The 22554-nt window shown below is 35.0% G+C and overlaps 1 protein-coding gene across 5 annotated transcripts in view; it reads left to right on the top strand.

Annotated features, from left to right (window-relative positions):
* Positions 1-22554, top strand: part of LOC106707921 (MAP7 domain-containing protein 2) — a 41199-nt gene continuing 18645 nt past the window's right edge. For 4 of the 5 annotated variants that reach the window (XM_045682129.1, XM_045682125.1, XM_045682131.1 and 1 more), the window contains exons 1-4: positions 1-140; positions 12920-13104; positions 13639-13677; positions 22090-22292. In XM_045682129.1, coding sequence (XP_045538085.1) covers positions 95-140; positions 12920-13104; positions 13639-13677; positions 22090-22292 — 473 coding nt within the window. In that variant the 5' untranslated portion in view covers positions 1-94. The remainder of the gene's footprint in view (positions 141-12919; positions 13105-13638; positions 13678-22089; positions 22293-22554) is intronic. The other variant, XM_045682130.1, reaches the window with a different exon arrangement.

Below are 22554 nucleotides of genomic sequence, written 5' to 3'. Positions count from 1 at the left end.
GGCTGGCCGTCTGTCTGAAAATAGTGAACGAAGTATGAGTTTTCGAAATATGTTCGAATAAAAAGTGAACAGTGAGTGACTGTCATCGAGCAAGATGGTTGATGACGTGAAAGATATTACGGAAAACGCTGAAAGTAAAGGTATTATGTGCATTTAAAGTCGATATGTGTCGTTAAAGTGTGAAATGTGATTAAAATTGTCCAACCCTAAACCGCATCGTGGCCCCACGTCGTGGGTTCGTGCACGGCTTTCGAGAACGTCCGCAGTGGGATGTGGTCGACGCAATTCGATGTTTTGTTTTTCGTCTACATTTGGGCGTCTTTTTTAACGTCGTGGTATGTTCTATAATTAGCAAAGCGGGCGCCAGACGGTGATGAGTGCTCTGGAATGTGCCAAAAATGTTAGGACCGTCTGTCATATTGTCGGCGGTGTTTTAGTTTTGCCGGATTCCATGAATTGTTACAGTTACTCTAGTCCAAAATTCTTAGTTTTACACGTCTATAATGCCTTTTAGGCTAAAATTTTGATAATTAATTGGGCGTATTTTGCCACTAGAGTTATGTGTCACTTTATCAAGATATAGCCTGACGTAAGTACATATTTTTGCATGTATGAGTACATATGTATTTTGAAGCGTGCGTTCACACAGCTGTAACCAGCTTTCTAGTTTATCTTATCAACTTTATCTTTAGCCGTATGTGCAAATTGCAATATATCACTTTCCTGAAATTGCATTTTATAACATCTTTGATATTATTTTACATGAGAACAAATAAAACCGTGCATAAAATGGAAAATTAAGGTTTTATGGTTTAGTAGGCAAACTAATTTCACTTTGAAGATCTTATGAATGTCAAAGTAAACTTTCAAAGAGCCATTTTTCTATAAATAAAACAAAAATATGCAAACCTTTTTACCATATGCTAAGGTTAAAGGCTGTACCATGCCATTTGAGGTCACAAGAGTTACATAAACTTCAAAAACAATAATTTGAATTAGTTTTGGAATATTCAATAACTTAAATATGTACAAAACAAATCAGCTAATACTTACTAATATAAAAATTTACCACACACTTAATGCAGTAACAAAATTTTCAATACAATGTCAATGCTTTTTTATATAAATTATGGAATATATAATTATGCAAGAAGCAGAATATTTAGATTTCAAATTAAACTTCTTTAATTGTAACAAAACAACACTTCCCTTATATGAAGTTATAAATAGTTTAGGTTAATACCCCTCACTACTCTGACCCCCCACAGAGTAAAATACAGCTGTTGTAGTCTTGTTTGTACACACATGTAGTTTAACTGATTCTTTTTAACATCAATTTATAATGCTGAAAAACTTACACTTGAAAGGTTGTTCAAGAATGAAAGGGAAGTTAATGTTTTGGTATCAGATTTTTTCTCCATTTTTTTCCATTATTATTATGGTAATTTGATAGATCACTGCTTGGAAATTACAGTTTTGTTTCGATTTAAATTCGTCTGTTAATTTTACTGACAACTCTATCTTTGTTACTAGTTTGAATCCTTGCCATCGCTACAAACTATAAGAGCCAAAATGACGAAAATCAATTAGGCACAAAATACCATATTTTATAGCCTTTCCATTTATAGAGGTTTGTGGCAATAAAACAAATCTAATATTTATTATGTCATTGGCGAGTAATACACAATGTTACCAATTCCTCAGGTGGTTTGACCATCAGAACTAAGATCGAATTTGTTACCTATCTCCGATAGTCTAGACCTATGAGATAGCAAGGTTAGGTGCTAAAGGACCCATCGGGGAAGACTTCATCAATATGATAATGAAAATAGTCTTTTCCTGATGGTTTTAAAAAACAAACAGTTTGAGACACAAACAAAATTGAATTTAACAATATTTGTCTCAATTTATAATGTGGTGATTTAATATTTTTGACCAATTATTAAAAACTAGCTTTTACCCGCGACTTCTTCCGCGTGGAATAAAAAAATGCATACAAGATAAAAAAGTTCCTATGTCCGTCTAGTTCTAAGCTACCTCCCCATCAATTTTCAGCTAAATCAGTTTGACCAATCTTGAGTTATAAATAGTGTAACTAACACAACTTTCTTATATATATATATAGACTAGCTGTCGCCCGCGAATCCGTCCGCGCGTAGTTAAAAAAAAAAAATGAAAAATAGATGTTGGCCGATTCTCAGACCTACTGAATATGCTCACAAAATTTCATGAGAATCGGTCAAGCCGTTTCGGAGGAGTACGGGAACGAAAACTGTGACACGAGAATTTTATATATTAGATAAACGAAAACAGTTGTATTAATATATTTGGAAACCTGACACATTTGTGCTCATTTAAATATGAAGGACATTCAGTTTATGATATCAGATAATTTAAGATAACTTAAATTAATGTAAATTTGTTTAACAATTCACCTAAATACAATACTTTTTAGAGAAATTTAGGTTACACTGACATTTGGAAAGTGTTTAATTAATGTTATAATGAAATGTAGCACCTTCTATTGCTAGGTAGTGTTGTTGAGTTTGCAGTTAATATTAGTCCATGGGTTGATATAGTTTTTACCACAGTCTTTTGCATTCGTGTTAATCTAATATATAAAATTCTCATGTTGTGGTGTTTGTGGTTAAACTTCTCCGAAACGGCTTTACTAATGCTCATGAAATTTTGTGAGCATATTGAGTAGGTCTGAGAATCGGATAACATCTATTTTTCATACCGCCCCCATTTAGTTTTTTTAACTGCGCGTGGACGGAGTCGCGGGCGACAGCTAGTCTTATATATAAAATTCTCGTGTCACGGGGTTCGAACTTGAACTCCTCCGAAACGGCTTGACCGATTCTCATGAAATTTTGTGAGCATATACAGTAGGTGTGAGAATCGGCCAACATCTATTTTTCATAACCCCCCCCCCCCCCATTTAGATTTTTTTAACTGCGCTCGGACGGAGTCGCGGGCGACAGCTAGTTTGTATACATAATTGTTCACAACTGATTTCAAGATTTAATAATCTTGCAATCTCTGCTGTTAATAATTAGGTAACCAAAGTTTTAACATTGTTCCTAAAGAGCTATGTTAAATATATTAATGTTTATTATCATAACTATTGATTTTATTTTATTCCGAATACTTTTTAGAGAAGTACGGACCATGGCTTTATGACAGTTTTTTTTTATATCATAAAGGTGGTAAACGAGCAAATGGCTACCTGGATTCGCCAAAATAGAAAACGGGGTAAAAATTTTCCTATGTGCGTTTCCTGGTTCTAAGCTACCTGCCCACCAATTTTCAGTCAAATCGATTCAACCGTTCTTGAGTTATAAAAAGTGTAACTAACACGACTTTCTTTTATATATATAAGATATATAGATTTTTGAATTATTTTTATTTTATTTTAAAATACAATATTTTGTTTTTCCGAGTGCAAAATATTATATGATGTCATTAGGATAAAGTTAATCTTATCATGATGATTAATATTACTTGTTGATTTATATGCATTAAAAGTGCAAAAAAAATATTTATTAATATTAATGATTAATGTAAAATTTTATTGAATATTATTGCGCCTTTTTAGCCGACTTCAAAAAGAAGGAGGTTATCAATTCGACTGTATTTTTTTATTTTTTTTATTTTACAATCATGTTAGGATAATAGAGCCTATGTTAGATTTCAAATATATGTCTTATAACGATCACCCAAGACTCTCTTTGCGCAGGAATACAAAAAGAACTTAGTAGCCTATGTTTTCTTCCAGACTATCTTCAACATGTATACCAAATTTCTGTGAGATCCCTTCAGTCAATCCGGAGATAACTTCTACCAAACATTTATTGATACAAATTTTACATCTTACTAATATTATATATGCGAATATTTAGATGGATGGATGAATGTTTATTTGAAGGTATCTCCGGAATGGCTGAATGGATCTTGATGAAATTTGGCACAGAAATAGAACATAGTCTGGAAGAACACATAGGCTTATTACTTTCTTTTTTAATCCCTCGCAGACGCAGTCAGTGATAGCTAGTTTATAGTATTACTAAAATTAGTTTTTTCAATTTCTACAATAATTAATCCATCTAATAATTATAAACACCCCTTGAAAAATGTTTGATTTTAATTCAATTCTCTTTGATTCTGGTTATTTGTAGATTTTTCAGATTGTGTTGATTATGGTTAATTCTTGACCTTCTGTGTAAGGTGTCTCTCTTGTCTACTACAAACAATTAGCATTATGACTAATTATTAAATTCTTTATCTACCCACATGTAATCAACAATGGCTTATTATTCTAATCTGTAATGGCATTCCCTCGTCTATTATAATAATGACTAGTATAAGAAAGGGGATAATGATATTGCTCAAATAACTGTTTATGCTGTCTCAGATTTGGTATCTTTTTTTAATTTCGTAAAATCATCAGTTGATATTTGTTTAAATAAACTCAGCCCAATCAAGTTTGGTTCTAAAACGGCATGTCTTGTGTGGCATGAATTTCGGCAATGACATAATGGCATGTATTTGTCTGATTTTAATATTAATATTATGACTCATTCAGGTGTGGGTTATAGGAATATTTAATGATATTATGTGAAAAATTAAAGTGATAGGGTTGACAATTAGACAGAAATAAAAAAATAAATTATTTTAATATCTTAAGTTTTTTAAATCACTTTTTTTGATATGATTTTTTATTTTTTTGTAAAAAAATTGTTTGTACAAAATGGAACAAGTGAAAATGTATAAGAGGATTAAATTTTACGAATGTTATAAATATGAAAGTTTGGATGGATGGATATTTGTTACCATGATCTAAAATGGCTTAATTGATCTCTATGAAATTTGGCACAGATGTAGTCCATAGTCTGGAATGAGACATAGGCTAAGTTTTTTTTTAATTCCGCGCGGACGAAGTCACGGGCGAAAGCCAGTTATACATCATATGAGTAGGTTTATTCTATTTGTACAAAATTGTTATGTTGACAGCCCTGTGGGTTGTGTTAAGAATCTTTATTAGGAATGTTGTAATGTAAATTGAGGACTGAATGATCTTGAGCCTTTAGACAGGTGTTTACCTCATTCTTTGTGACATGTTTGCTTGACGATTCTGCTATTTGTATTTATCACAATATATGCCCTTAGATTGCATATAAATAATGTCTTACGGCCATATGACTAAATTGTTGGTAAAAATGATTTTGTGTTGCGAAAGTTGAAGTTGAAGGAAAGGATGAACATATATCAAAGAAAATTTTTTAGACTCCTCTTGCCAGGGCTGCGCTAAATGGAAACTGCTGCTTTGAATACGTAAATAATTATTTATTAATTGCGACACCCCTAATCTTAGTCAGTTGGCAATTTCTATTCGTAAGAAAGTGATGCTGACATCGTATGCATAATATATCAGTGATTCATCGCCCAAGGGTACCGAGGAACCCGTTCCAAGTCTAGTGTCTGGCCTTCACGGTACAACGACCTCTAAGTCCATTGTGTTAAAGATGACAGTTATTTGAAATAAAAACATAATCATTGTTGGAATGGTTGCATTCGGATCTAGAATACGGTGGCGATTCAATTAAAGGTTTTGCATTGAACTATTTTCGAGTAGTGAAATGTCTGTGGAGCAATTTTTTTTGTCATAATAATTTAAGAGCAATGCCACACAGCACTGATGCGTGTTCCACACTCGACGATTGCGAATACTTGTGTTTTTCTACATCTGAAGTTGTGGCTTTAAAATTACAGAGTACCAATTACATAAGTGGCATTAAACCGCAGGCCAATGCAGCTTCTTCCTGGAGCTCCATTGCTCGTGTGACATCCTAATAGTTTTGGGCACGAATTGCGAGTGCAGTCTCGATTTTATTTTTGAATTCTAGGAATTCAAATCCATTCTATTCCGAACATTTCAGACAACCTTTTACCATGCATTTATTTCAGTCCTAATTTTAGTCCTCTTTCACTTACCACCCTTTTCTTATAAGAAAAGGAAGGAAAGAGAAAGAGGACTAAAACTATGGTCCTTTTCTTATAAGGAAAGGATGGGAAGAGAAGGTGGATTTGATGGAGGAGGAGGTGCATAGGAAGGTTAAATATTATCTTTTTGTGCGTCTCCTCCTTCGTCGATTGAGGGTAGGCAACCTTGTAATATAAAAAAGTCATATAATTTCCCTGTATACTTTTGTATATAGAGCACGAAGCAATTTTAATGTAAACAATGCAATGGTATTTGTATTTAAACCTTTCTTATTCTATACATAATTGAGAGTGGGCGTAGTGGGACGTCTTGTGCGCTCAACGAATATGGCTTCCGAGCATTATTTCTACAACTCCAATTTTGAATTTTCAATTTATTGCAATATTCACTTCGAAGTCGTATAAGTTTAAAGAGTGGGCGTAAAATTTAATTGGTGTTTGAGAAGCGTTAAGTTTGCTAGACAGTTCTCTCTATTCCAGAGTTCTTATCTATCTAATATTCTTATATCTTTTATTATTAATAACTATATTAAATAAGTCACATTTACTCAGAGGTAATCCAGCATTTAAATGGTGAAAGAGTTTTTAAAATCGGTACAGTAGTTTTTGAGTTCCAGTAGTTCGTTACAAACATATAAATTCAATTTCCCTTGTATAATGTTAAAAATTTAAAAATCTTAAACTATATACGAGAGACGCGTCTTTTACAATATGACGTATTTGTTAAAATTTACGTTTATATAATAGCTTAGAAAGGGTTTTACGGTTGCTTTTTAAAATGTAATGGACTAAGCAACTTCTTGCATAATCAGTTTGCTAATAAATAATTTTTAAATGGACCCTATGAGATACAAACAACAGTAGTCCGGGAAGAGTGAAAAGGGTCCCTGCACCTACTTGTTGACCAAGATCAATCATTAAAGACTGAAGTGACTGAGAAAAAGAATGAGATACGATCATTTACACCGGACATTCCCAAACTTTCTCATAGACCCCTTCAAATTTATTGCTTTCTCTGAATCCCTTGTAAACCCTCAAGTTTATCGTCATGTAACGTTCGCGCCGGGTCTTACGTCAGGTGGTCTGGACTACTTTGAGATTCACTGATATACAGTTATTATTTTTAAATAAAGAAAGATGTATATACGTAATATATAATAATATGATTGTCCCATTATCAATCTTGTTTGAAATAGTTTATGGTATATTTAATCCAAACAATAATTTGTGAATCATGTTGATGTTACATATACATTTTCTATTAAACAGTTGACAGAGGGCAAGAAGACAAGTGTTAATTACTGTATTTTAATTCGTATTGTTAATTGTTTATCTGTTATGTGGGCTAAGATAAAATGTCATTATATGAGTAAGTAATTCTTTTTATTTAATCCAGCGATTGCTTTTGAAAACGTGGCATTAAAGAATCTTGTACATTTCCATTTGGGACTAAGTCTATGTTTCAGTATGCAGCGATTAGTTTCTCATGTAAAAATTGTATCTATTCCAATAGAAAAGTGGTGATTGATGAATTTACTTATACCTATCTATTTTAAGACCGACGGTAGCCTAGGTGTTAAGAACTTGACTTGTAATCTGCAGGTCCTGTGTTCGAATTCGACCATGTACCAATGTGTTTTTCAATTTATATAAGTATATATAAGTCAATATCGCAAAAAATGTCGCTTAAAACAAATAGCCTTTCACCCCTCGATATATACACTGCAACCTGCACATATCTGCGAAGAAATTCAAAGATATCTGTGAAGTCAACCAGCCAGCACTGGGCCAGCGTTGTTAAGTATGGCCTAGTCACCTCTAACTTAGGGTAAGCTCCGAGCCACTCATTAGGGACCTAAAGCGAGCTATGATAATAAGAGTTACATGTTACGAGATCTTTTGATAGATACAACTCTTTTCGATGGATTGTCGAGATACCTTCCAGTACTTTTATGTAGGTCTAATTTAAATAGACCAGACCTAGTATTCCTGCTCCTCTTTTATATTTCTAACACTTTGCAACTGCAGTGTACTTAGGATTTCTTTTGACTTCAGTGTATAAAAGGAAAAGTCCATTCATATTGCACATTCAACTGTTTTTTCTTGATATGATTTTTTTTTTAATTTAACATGTAAGTTGAGGTCGAAGGCAAATATTTTTTTCTATTATAATTCTTTCCGTTATAATGATTATTTGTATATTGACACAGTAATTATAATCTTGTCATCCAATTTGTGTCCATTGATTGGATTTCTGACTACATGTACCCTGAGGCTGTCATGTTGGTGAGTTGGTTATTAAATATACTATCAGTTATCGGTACATCGACTTGCTAATATAATCTCGCTCATGAATATGACAGTCTCGTTAGAGAATATGACCTTGTCATGGTCCGCTTAACCATCCCTAATTGATATTACAATATGAACTTTATCGAGATGAGTATAACGTTCTATTTTGCGTGTATCCCAATTTTAATATACGAATTTGGACTTTGTTGCAATGGTTTAAGGTCGTCGTGTGGGCGTCGTTTAGGTTTGGAATCCAACCTTAAATCCTACGTAAGGCAATATTAGGTGTTTGGCATATTAATGAATGCCCACGTGCTTTTGAATTTAGAGAAATGTCGAAATACTAAGATTTGTTATTGCTAAATTTTTGGTAAGAGCTAATTGTTTACCTATATTGCATTCTTATTTTGTGTAAAAAAAAGTTGTGCTTTTTATCCGGTTTGACAAGGACCAACTATTTTCTATTGTGTTTTCATACCATACTTCATACTAATATTATAAATGCGAAAGTTTTAATGGATGTATGTTTGTTACGATGCATGATGAAGTTTGGCATAAAGGTAGAGTATAGTCTGGAAGAACATATAGGCTACTATTTTTTTTATTCTGCGTGCGCGAAGTCTCGGGCAAAAGCTACTTGAGAATAAAGCTGTAATTATTTGATTTTATGTTACTTTCACCATATTTTGAAAAAGTTGCTTTAGGCCCATTTCGGTTTATTTCAAACTTTTAAACGAATATTTGAGGTTAAAAGTACTAGAAGAATACACATTAATATTATACTAGAGTGCACTTATTTTGCTCTCAATCGGTTCGTAGATGTTATTTATCAACATCTTATCGATGTCCGATATCAGAGAAATGCGACGCCCTATCGCGTCTGGCTCGCTTCAAATGTATATATGAAATTAAACCTGCCGCATATCTTCTTGTTAAGATGATCGTGAAATTATCCTCGAGAACGAGACCAAAGATTAAATGTATCACGGTATGAACAAATAAAAATGACAACCTTATAAAATAGTACCGTAAATATCCAATGCTGTAGAAACATTTTGGTCGTTTTCTCTAAAGAGAATATTGAGATAATGTATTTTTGTAAAAACTGTTTTTGCTATGGAAACCCACGTTATAATAGATCGAAACTAATCTACTAGTAAGTACTACTTACTCTACTAGTACAATAGTAGTAATAACTACTAGTTGTTTTCTTTCCTGGAGGGGTTAAGTTATGGAAACATTAAGTTTTATGAAAACCTTGTGGGCCGACCCCACGTAAGTGCGATAAGGTCAGGAAGATGGTGTTACGAAAGCTGTTAACTGTTTTAAGGGACTGTTTGAAGATGAAAATTTAAATTATTTTAAGATTACCAATTTTTATCATGAGGTTATCATATACAGGAATGTTTCATTATAAACACCAGTCGATACATTAACGGTGACGTAGGGGTATGTAATTTATGACGCTATACTCGATTTATTTTAGTCTTTAATGTTTAGGCAGTTTAATCGACGTACGCGCATATACGCTAACGCTAACCAAATAACACGACCTCGCTCTGTATAACTGCATGGAATATTTCATTGTTCTACATGTCTTGATCATAGTTTTATTGTTATTATTACTAATATTATAAATGCGAATGTTTAGATGGATGGATGTTTGTTTGAAGCTATCTCCGGAACGGTTCTACAGATCTTGATGAAATTTGGCACAGATATAGAAGTTAGTTTGGAAGAACACATAGGCTACATATTAAGTTTTTTTTTTCAACTTTCTTGGAGTCGCGTTCTAAAACTACTAAACAATATTTATTTACATTATGTCTTCTTGAGTTTTACTGGTTTAAATAAAAATATAAATATTAAAATCTATATACTATTATATATAATACATTACATCACCGTAACTTATGATCTGATCACAGACTAGTCTATTTTTACATTATTATACGAACGCATAATAGGTACTATGACCTCAGTTGTTTCATTCATAAGTATTGATTAAGGATAACATCAAGGTGGGGCGGTTTAATTGGGTCAAAAATTTTGTTCCGACACGCTAATGTGGTTAACATTCGAATTTCCATTGTCGTATTAAGATTTACGATTTATTTTACTCTAGTGACAAGAGTATTTTCGCACGAATGTATGTTTTTAAATGGATTTGAGTATGTGAGTTTCATTGTCACCGCTACAACCTTAAAGATTGAATCAGTTTTAACAAATGTGATGTTTTTCCTCTCGTATTCTTCCCCTGAATGTTAGAATCAGTTTGGTTGTTGGGTTTTATAAACAAAACTAGCTGTCGCCCGCGACTCCTTCTGCGCGGAATTGAAAAAATATAATAAATAGATCCGTTAAGCCGTTGTGGAGATACCTTCAAACAAACATCCATCCATCCATTTAAACATTCGCATTTATGATAGCAGAACGGCTGCATGGATCTCGAGGAAATTTGGCATAGATGTAGAACATAAGTAGTCTGGAAGAACACATAGGCCACTAAATAAGTTTTTTTTTATTGCGCGCGGACGGAGTCGCGGTCGTTAGCTAGTATTATTATAAGTAAGAAGTTAGATAGAGTATCTTAGTTCTTACTTAAATGTACGTTTGTTTCGGCAGTGGCAACTCACAGCTAGACATTCACATGTCGTTTAACCGACCGTATTACAATTAAAATAATAAAATGGAAACTGAAGCATTGCTGAAAGCGTTCCCAATTTAACACTTTCACTGACACGCCGACAATGAATAACATTAAGCGAGATACGACTTAGAATCGATTTTATAGATCGACCGAAACGATTTGATAATTTCGATATTGTTTTTTTATGCGATCATGATTATTAGATTGAGCTTTTCCTCGATTTTGATTGTTTTTGGTTGGCCTACAGAATTAGAAAAAAAAAATTATAAACCAGACTTCACCAAATGACTATTTTTTATGTCATTTGGTAAATGATTTTTAATTTATTTGAATTGAACCTAATATTTGCTTTTGCTTTTTAACAATAGACTTACCGTTGGTTTCTGAGACTTAAATCTATGTATAAAACATATCGTCATCTCTGTTACACCTTTGACAAAACAGAGACAACAATATGTACCCACGGTAAACCAACTAGTTTATTTTTAATTAACAAGTTAAGGTTTTATATGTGTTTTTATTAATGACTAGCTTTTACCGGCGACTCCGTCCGCGCGGAATAAAAAAATAAAAAAACGGGGTAAAAGTTTATGTCCGTTTCCTGGTTCTAAGCTACCTGCCCACCAATTTTCAGTCAAATTGATTCAGCCGTTCTTGAGTTATAAATAGTGTAACTAATACGACTTTCTTTTATATATATAGATAGATTATATGATATTAATGACAACGTGAAAAATGTTAAGATTATTCGATATATTATGTTTTATGCAGTTTAAATTGATTCAGGGTTATTACTGTATTCAGTAAAAAAGCCAGATGTCAGGTAATCTCGGAACATCTGTTATCTGTCAGTACAGTAGGTGTTATGTTACACGCAATATAAGCAAACTATACCTTACTCGTAATAATTTATATGAACATAAGTTCATATTTACTGCAAATATATTTGTAATATAATTCCGTATATTATGTGATTGATACAAATGTAATGTAAATAATTGATTTCCATTTTAGACAATACAAACTTAACACAACTTAATATTTGTACTTACGATTTAAAAAAAATCTGCTCTATATTAAACATAATCGGCATAGAAGAGCGTCGGTGGCTCAGGGGTTAAGCACTTGACTTGCAATCTGCAGGTCCTGGGTTCGAATCCCGCCATGTACCAATGTGTTTTTCGATTTTCGATTTACATATGTACATTTGTCCGACGTTCTTACGCTGAAGGAAAACATCGTGATGCAACCTGCACATATCTGAGAAGAAATTCAATGATATGTGTGAAGTCAACCAACCCGCACTTGGCCAGCGTGGTTGACTATGGCCTAGTCACCGCTAACTTAGGGTAGGCTCCGAGCCCCTCGGTGGGGACGTATAGTGAGCTGATGATGATGATGCATAGAATTGATTTCTTGTTTTATTGACGTTACGATAAAAAACAAGGAAAATATTAGACCTTTTTATATAAAAAGCCGTACCAAGACAAAGAAGTAGAGCTGGAAATTGGCATGTTACCAAATGATATGCAAATTTATCCTAACACGTACTTAGGATGTGACAATGTTTCCTTGTCTCGTATTACGCACAATTTTAGTCTTAATATGTCGGTCTCGGACATTCTGGTCTAGATTAATTGCGACATAAAATGATTCATCACAGTGATATTTATGATACACCACGGATTATGATGATAAACAATTCCACAAGTAATACATGAAGTCATTATTTACATTTTATACCCTTCCCTTCCTTTGGCATATCTTTGCGAACTTTGCTCCTTATAAATTACATAATTCAATTCGATTTATAATCTTTCAATTACGTGATCAAATTCAATACCGTATTTATTACCCATTTCAAAGACTTCAAAGGTTAATGATATTTATTAGGTTTTTATTTTGAACATTTATTAAACAAACCCTTTTAAGCAAGGGTATTTCCTCTGTTGTAATATATTGTGTTGTTGCCAGTGTCGTCAGAGGCTTTGGACCGGTCGAGGTTGGCGCGCGAGCGGCGGGAGGCGGAGCAACGCAAGCGGCTCGACGAGCTCCGTGCACACGCGGCGGCGGCGCAGGCGCAGCGCGAGAAACGAGATGAGGACCGCCGACGAAGACAAGCGGAGCAGCGCGCAAGAGATGACGACAGGAGGCAACAGGTCAGTAAACAGTCACTCACCAGTCTTCTTTAATGTGTTCGACTTCATTGACATATGTTTTGATCACTCAAATTCTCTTTGACAAAAAAGAGTCAAATAAGTGCCAATACAAGTGTCACAGCATTCGAAATCCACAGTCACAAAGACTAACTACCACCATAGAGAATTCTGCAGTGTTTTCTGTCTCTCAGAGACAATTTGATGCACGGTAAAATCAGTAAAACAGTGTTAAGTGGTGCAAAGGAGGTTTAGTGTAAGTACACTTGTGGTATATGAAGTCATTTTTTCGACATTCTCTCGGTAGTCCAGAGTTTAGACAATCCCAAAAGGCTCCAACGGAAGAAAATATTGTTTATAAGTAAGGCAGGTGATAATGACAAATACAGCCTGTTTCGACCCCCTAATTTACGGAATTTTGGTCCTTCGTCTATTTGAAATGGGAATCTTTAACAAACTCCTGTCGCCTGCAAGAAGCACATATACAGTCCCGTGTTTCGAGGCAGATGACTCTCAAGTATGACTTTACTCCGACAGGCCGAGCAGCGAGCGAGGGACAGCGACAGAAGGCTCCAGGTTCGTACCCCTCAGCCCTCACCATCCCCACTACAAAAACCAAGAACAGAACATAATATTCGACTCGTATATTTTGAACTGTCCCCAAAACTTAAAATAACTTTCAATGGACTAGCCGTTCTATCAACTTGTCACTTCTATGTTGGTGAGTGAAATATTGTTTTGGTTTGAGCTAGGCAATGTGCGTGTATATGTCACCGTAAATAAAAAAATAACATCTGTTACAGCTATCGTATAATGCATGAAGTTCAAAAATATTTAAAAAGTTATCGTTCTGTTGTAAACTTCTAAGCACTCAGGCATTATCAAGTCTAGCTAGAGCCGTACGCTCCCACTATCTAGGTGCTATTTTAATATGCTATAGTCTAGGAGCTAGCAAAATTATTTCTGTGAAATAACGACAAAGATCCGCAATAGTCAAAGACCTTGCTTTTGGAATTCCTGGCGCGCCTAAACTGCACGTTGCAATAAATTGCCGTTGGTTTATAGGCTTTCAGTACAATCGTGTTTAATAGCATGAACTAAAATAACTAAGATATAAATGTGGACATTGTCTTACTAACAAATTAATACAAAACATGGATTTTGTAATTACGCTTGTTTTTTGCAACTGTACTAAAAAAAGACAATCTCACGACTTTGAATTATATTCAATAATTTTTGGGATTTTGTACAAGAATATACCTTTCCTTCGAGATTCTTACACGTTACGTGGGTCTGAATCCTATCTGTACGTTTATAAACGTTCATCTATAGATTCGTCTTAAGTCGTTTGTATCTGCGGTTATCTTGCGTTGGGAGCCAATTAACCGCAGTGACGTCACATCCCACTTACTCCCGTGTATACGGCTATGAAAGGAATAGTAAATACTGTTAATATGCTGCGGAAACATGTATAAAAATATGTCATCTGGCGTTATCTTTAAAATAATCAAAGATAATGTTGTGTTTTTTCGGTAACATCTAGACTATTTTGTCCTACAAGCGCTTTATTTTGGAAGTTTATAGTTAAATTATTTATTTTATTTTGCCTCTAAAAGGCACGACCAAGATTTCATTGCCAGTTTAATGTGTTTTTTTGTTATATTTTTTTTCGTAACAAACAATGCTGTTTAATAATATAAGTAAATTGAGACCTTGATTGTTGGTTCACATAACGTACGAGGGCTGATTGATAAGTATCCGGAATGAAGAAGAGAAAAAAGAGATATTTGAATAAATTTAATTTATTTTTCTACATATGTTCCTCCTAGCTCAATACACTTAGACCAACGCTTCTCCAGGGCCATTATTCCATTTTTATAAAAAAAACTGTCAAGTCCTTCAAAATAGCCATTAACGGCGTCAATCACTGCAGTGTTGGACGAAAATTTCTGCCCTCCGAGCCATTTTTTCAAATTTGGGAACAGATGGAAGTCGAAGGGGGCCAAATCTTGCGAATATGGCGGGAGGGGCAGTAATTCGAGGCGTAACTCTTTAATTTTTGCTATCGCAACTTTTGCAGTGTGGACCGGTGCATTATCGTGGTGGAACAATATTTTTTTCCTATTCAAGTGGGGTCTTTCTTGTTTCACTGCGTCACTCAACTTTTGCAACAAGTTTGCATAGTATGGGCCATTTATTGTTTTCCCCTTTTCAAGGTAATCCACATAGATGACACCTCTAGCATCCCAAAATACGGTTGCCATAACCTTGCCTGCCGATAATGTCGTCTTCGCCTTCTTTGGTGCGGGTTCGCCGCTTTTAGTCCACTGTTTAGACTGCTCTTTGGTCTCCGGCGTGTAGTGGTGGATCCAGGTCTCATCAACTGTTATAAATCGACGAAGAAATTCATTGGGATTCCGTCTAAAAAGTTCCAAACACTCCTTTGAAACATTCACTCTTTGTTTCTTTTGCTCGTCGTTCAAAAGCCGCGGCACACATCTGGCACAAACCTTTTTCATAGATAAATGCTCATGTAATATGTTCAAAACGCGTTCAGATGAGATGTTCACAATTTGGGCTATCTCCCTGAGTTTTAATCGACGGTCTTCTAATACAATATTTTTTATTTTACTGACCATTTCTGGGGTAGTTACCTCATTTGGTCTTCCGCTACGGGGAGCGTCATTGCAGCTCGTTCGTCCTCGTTTGAATTCTGCCACCCAAGAGTGGATAGTGCTAAATGAAGGTGAAGAACCCCCTACCACACTATTCAACTTAGTTTGAATCTGGGTCGCCGATTTCCCTTTTAAAACATAGAACTTTATGACGGCACGAACCTCCGTTTTCTCCATTTTCATGAAAATGAAAACTGTCTCACTATAAAGCTGAATATTTTTTAAACAAATAATTATTATTTCCTAAAATTACATGTATTGAGATCGTAAAAGACTGCAAATTACGTTTCTAGTAAAATTTTGTTTTATTTCTTTTTTTTTTATTGTCGTTTCGGATTCTTTTCAACCAGCCCTAGTATATGCATCTTATCTTTTTCATCACGAAGAGGCGTACAATTTATTGCTATTCGTAGATATAACGTTAAGAGGGGCATTTTCAAAAATTTCACTATCGTCTGCTGACCGCTGTGGTGTGGCGAAGTGAAAGTGTCGGCGCCGCGACGCCCGCACCTTCTAGATTGCTTTATTGTATAACAATAAGATGCGGTACTAAAAGCCACACAGACAGTGTGTCGGCGGCACTGCAGTATGTAGTTTTGCCACACATATCACAACTAAAGTCACTAGTTTTGTTAATTCTATGTGTAACGCAATTAAGAGCATCAAGTTGCAACTTGTTGTCATTCCAAGTATGTCAAAGCGTAGTTGTAAGTTTCATTCGGATGTCTGGTATCTTTCTTATAATCACAAGCTAATATAAACATATATTTTTCATTTAACAGTTAACGGGAATATTAAAAGTGTATATGTTGGTACTTATCATTGTGGGTTTCTGAGACCAACATTTCCATTTAAAACATTATTGTTATCTCTTTTTTGTCAAAGATAATGACAGGGATGACGATATGTTTTATACAGAGATTTTGACCTCCGAAACCAACGGTCAGTGAATTACGTGACGTTTTACAATCATACATGGTCAATAAAAAATGCCTATAACAGTGCGACATATCTAACTTCTTACTAATATTATAAACTAGCTTTTACCCGCGACTCCGTCCGCGCTGAATAAAAAAAAATAGAAAACGGGGTAAAAATTATCCTATGTCCTTTTCCTGGTTCTAAGCTACCTGCCCACCAATTTTCAGTCAAATCGATTCAGCCGTTCTTGAGTTATAAATGGTGTAACTAACACGACTTTCTTTTATATATATAGATATAGATGCCAAAATTTAGATGGATGGATGTTTATTAGTTATCTCCAGAACTGCTCAATGGATCAGGATGAAATTTATCATGGATATAGAATATAGTAGAAAGAACACATAGGCTAATAATTAAGATTTTTTTATAATTCCATGCGGACAGAGTCGCGGGCGACAGCTAGGATTTAATATTTACTAACACAAATCCAACAATACAATGTAGTGACAATGCACAGTTAGATTAGAGTAAACGTTGTTGCCATAGTATTAAATGTACAATAGAACATTGTTGTGGCGTTTAACACTTTCAATGTCACTACGGTTTTTACGGATTGTTGAATGCGAGGGCGAGTTGATAGCATGTAAAGTGTTATTAATGTTGGAACAACTGTTCTAAAGGTACGATTAGACCATGACACTATACGCGGAATAAAAAAAATCTTAATGGCCTATGTGTTCTTCCAAGACTATGTTCTACATCTATGCCAAATTTCAGCGAAATACCTTCTAACAAACATCCATCCATCCATCTAAACTTTCGCATTTATAATATTAGTAACACAAGGGTTACATCTGTTCCATAACTGTTTCATCTCTTATCCACTTTTCGCATCCTTATCAGAAAAGGTTAATAATGCATTGCAAGTTACATAATATATAATATAATGATTACACAATATATAATAAGAGCCTCGGTGGCTCAGGGGTTAAGCACTTGACCTGCAATCTGCAGGTCCTGGGTTCGAATCCCACCATGTACCAATGTGTTTTTCGATTTTCGATTTACATACTCGTATGTACATTTATCCGACGTTCTTACGGTGAAGGAAAACATCGTGATACAATCTGCACATATCTGAGAAGAAATTCAATGATATGTGTGAAGTCAACCAACCCGCCCTTGCCCAGCGTGGTGGACGTACAGTGAGCTGATGATGAAGTTACATAATTTTGTTTCAATAGTTGGTGTCTGAACATTTTTTTGTTTATATCTTACCTGGAGAGAATAAATCTTTTACCTGATTTATATAAAGTATTCTATGTATCTAATTAGATCCTATCAATCCTTGCAATCAGCATATTTTACGTATACATATGTTTGCACTAACCAGATTCAGGTCTTTGATTTAAACAGTCGAATTTGTACATAACTTACGCTATGTTTATATGCGATTTATATAAAAAAAGGAAGGGAAAAGATTTTAAAAGATAACTAAGATAACTTATGCAGAAAGATGCAGACTTCAGAGAGAAAGAGATGAGATGAACCTCTTGCTCGTTTTCCTTTAGCCGTTATTTAAAATATTTTGGAATTTACGAGTTTTAGCAAAAAATGCTGTCTATGGCAAAAATTCTTCTGGTTTGCATTACGCAGGATAGTCGCGCCGTGAGCCTGCGCACGCGCAGTTACGTAACTGACGTCCTTGCGCGCTGATGTCACTGTTGACACTCTCGTCAGTCGTCAGCTCGGCAGACATTTGCATTACAATGCGGCGAATTCCACCGCCTTTTCGCATTGTACTGGTACACTCACCGCCAATTTACAATTAGTAAGTCTATTGTTGATGGCTCGTATATAGTTTAACTGAAATTAGAGTCAATGGGTCGTTAGAGATCCCTTAGAGTAGAATTAGCGCGGGCGACTTTGAGTGCGGTTTTTCGACTAAACCTTTTACGTACGTACCTCAGTACGTAAAAGCGTGTATAGCGATATGTACTCATGCATATCGCTATACAATTCAAATATAAAAACTTTGAAATTATATGACCTTTTATTTTTATTTTCAACTAGCGACCCGCCCCGGCTTCGCACGGGTGCAATGCAAAATATACCTACTACAGAATAAATGCACAATTTATTTAAGGTACTTAAATGGATAAGGATTAATGCTGTATTGTTTAAAATCACTTCGTAAAAGAATAAAAATGGTTATGCTGGGTTATCCCTAAGAGATAGACATATACCATCGCGGACTTTTTTGTTGAACTTTTTAAGGTGAACAATACTGTAGTACATTATTTTGGTCTATCTCGTAGGGTTCAGCCAGCGTTTGCAATATAAGCGCAAAAAAACGTGCTTATTTACGACATCACATTAGAAAACTTTAAATTTATCAGTGTTTCTCTACTATATTATGCATTTATTATACATACAAACCTTCCTTAAGAATCACTCTATCTATTAAAAAAAACCGCGTCAAAATCCGTTGCGTAGTTTTAAAGATCTAAGCATACATACGGACATACAGCGAAAGCGACTTTGTTTTATACTATGTATTGATTGATACAATCTATCTATAGTCTTATTATCTATTCTTGAATGGAGTTACGTATATAATCCTAAGTTTAATCAAGTCTGATTTCTACTTACCCTAGATAGTGGAAAATCTACTTGCCTAATATAAGTATGAATACTGCATTTCCTAGTAAATACCAAATGACGCAATGCGGAGAGGTTGGGTATATTCCCGCTTCGAAGCGCGCCCGGGAATCGGGAACGTAGGCAAAGTTTACGGTCGTAACAATCCTGGAATATTTATGTAGGTATTTTATTTTGAGTTTTACGATATCTAGGATCCAAAGTATGAATATTTAGCGTATGATCTCTGAAACGTGAAATAATGGTGGGTTTTTGCTGCTAAAGTGTTGTTACAAAGGCCAGAGATATCTTCAGTATCACGGCTGAATTTCTAAACTAAAAGTCTAATCATTTATAATATGAAAATATTTTTAAGATATCTTTTTGTATATTATGAAGTGGCAAACGGGCAAGCGGCCACCTCAATTTGTCAAAAGCGAAGCGACCGCTAACCATGAACATTTGCTTTTTTAGATTCATTATCTACCTTTAATCAACGGAGAAGGAGGCCGCACAGAAGGAAAATATATTCCTTTCCTATGCGACCCCTCCTCCGCCAAATCCATACCTACCCATCATTTCTTTTAAGAAATTTTAGTCTACGTACCTTTGGAAGGCAAATTAGGTCTGTTGGACTAAAATTATTTTCAGACCTGTACATAACGACTTGGGGGCCTTCAAGAGTAGAGTGAATAGGCATTTACAAAGCTAGCGCGTACCATCTTTAGACCACATCATCACCTCATCGGATGGGATCGTGCTCAAGCGCTAGCTTTTTCAATATAATATAAAAAAAAACATAAATTTCTATGTAAAACCAATAATCTTTCTAGTCGAGATTCAATACTATTAAATGCAGAGACTGACCTAAAAGTCTAGCTCGGATTTTTCGCCTGCTTTCATGTCTAACAGGGCTGGCTCGCTGCCAATATGTTCCGCGTATAAAGAGCACGATTTTATTGACATTTTTTGATGAAATTTTTAAAATACTTGCTAAAGGAAGTAGTGTCCAATATATGGACACGGTTCAAGCAAATATCAATGAGATAATCCACTTGTAATCTGTATGACAGAGTAAAAAGGTTTATTTTTTTAGATTGAAAATAATAAGAATGCAAACGTATTTATGTTGATGACTTTTCACCAAAATTTATAATGGTAAGTAAAGTCACAGATGGTAATCAACTTAGAGCAGTCACTTTCACCGTAACCACCAGGCAAATCTTTTAGATTATCCGTTATAAGTGTAACCGCACCTTAATCTTGTACAACATTCTCTCACAATCTCAAATATCGCATATTTGAGATGCCGTTGACAAAGCTTGCATAAACATTGACGTAATGCGAAGTCTTGTGCATTACTTATGCTGAATTGCGACGAATTTTATAAGGTTGAGATCGCGCCTTAAATCTTACTAATCTTACTTTAAGTAAATTATAAATGTGAAAGTTTAGTTGGATGGATGGATGTTTGTTAGAAGGTCTCTGCATCGGCTAAACGGATCTCGCTGTAATTTAGCATAGGTGTATAGCCTGGAAGAACACATAGGTTACATTTAAATCAATTAAGATTTTTTATGCCGCGTGGATAGTCTATACTCTGATAATGGGCAATCAAAATGTAATAATGGCGAAAGTACCGTGACTTAACAGAAGACAGGAGTATAACAGAAATTTAGGTTTTGTCTGATGGGTGAAGTATAATCTCATAAATCATCCTTTGTCCCTTCCTCTTTTTTCCACCGTAGAGGTAGTTATAGCAATTAGGCTGGAAAAATAATTACGACTCTCTCTTAGTAGACGAAGAAAAGAAAGAGGGTAACACGCGCTTTGAAATGTCTCCAAGATGTCCGTGTGTCATTCTTGTATTCAATAGATATCCAAGTCATCTGCAATCGTCCTATGTGAACACTAGATGTACATTAGATGATAATTGAAAGTGACATAGTTATGTAAGCTGGGTCACTCCGTACTAGTCTCGGACCTGACCCTATTATCTGCAACACGCGGCCATTAATTCACTTGTACTATATCAATGGAACTTGTCTATGGTCCGTGTAGTATAAGAGGATATAAGATATGGTTCTTCGATTGTTATTAAAAAATTTGAAGCTAAACTTTGAAATAGATCTGGCTGATATCGGACCTAATTCAATCCTTCTTGTATATTTTCCCGTTAATATTATAGTCCTCAGCACACGGAAACAAGTCGACAATACGGCGTACGGAAATACCTCAGCGGTGGCGATGGCTTTAGGAATATTTTTAAAAGCAAGGAGTGGACGGATATAGACCTTCCTTTAGGACCGGCTGCATTCCGATGCACTCGCCCAACACCGAATAGTTATAGAAATATTATCTTTTAGAATAATGCAATCTATACAAGAAGTATTATTGATTAGAAAAGCTAGCAAGACGGTATTACCCTGTCCTTTATAATCATCAGTTTAGATCTCTCGTTGTCATATTGTATTAAGAAACGAAGATGGTCGAGTGAAGAATTTGGTAAAGATTGAGGTAGTGGGTTCATTGAGTGACGGAATATAGAAATATGATGCTATTTTTAAGTATGTTAAATTGAAAACTAAACTCATAACTCTCCATTTCTTGAAAAAATGACAATTCTTCGTAATGCTAGGTATCTGAGGAAGAATTTAATTGAAAATCTACGATTACCAATTGAATTCCTTAGAAAACATAGTCCAAGTTACAAAGTCTCTTTGAAAATAATGATAACCTTTGTATGCAGGTGGAAGAACGCAAACGTGCGATATGGGAGGCGTCAGTGTCCCGACGGGAGGCACTTCTCCAAAGAGAGAAGGAACGCACGGAACGCCTGGAACGAGCCAGAGCGGCGAGGTCAACTCCCAGACCTGCATTCGCCTTCGGTTCCTCGACACCACGACTTCTGGAGCCGGTTGATTCAGCTGGATTCTTCTGGGCCGCGCGCAGGTGAGATACACTTAATGTCCTACCAGGTCGTTTCGACCTGGTCTTTGTGAGACTCAAGGATATTTACCTGGTCAGATTCCAGCCCCCCTAGACGAATGTCGAGATATGTCTTGGGTTATAGTGACCCATTTTTTATTGTTTTTGAAGATTTACTAATCTTAACGCTAATAAAACTTGTTATTAATATTTAAGTATCAACTAGGAAGCTTTTTCACGATAGAATAATGTTTTTGGAGCACATTTTGTATTTGAGAAGCTTAAG

The sequence above is a fragment of the Papilio machaon genome, chromosome 18 (genome assembly GCF_912999745.1).
Source record: "Papilio machaon chromosome 18, ilPapMach1.1, whole genome shotgun sequence".
Taxonomy (NCBI): Eukaryota; Metazoa; Arthropoda; class Insecta; order Lepidoptera; family Papilionidae; genus Papilio; species Papilio machaon.
Note: the sequence above shows the minus strand (reverse complement) of the source record. Positions and strands in the feature narration are given on the sequence as shown.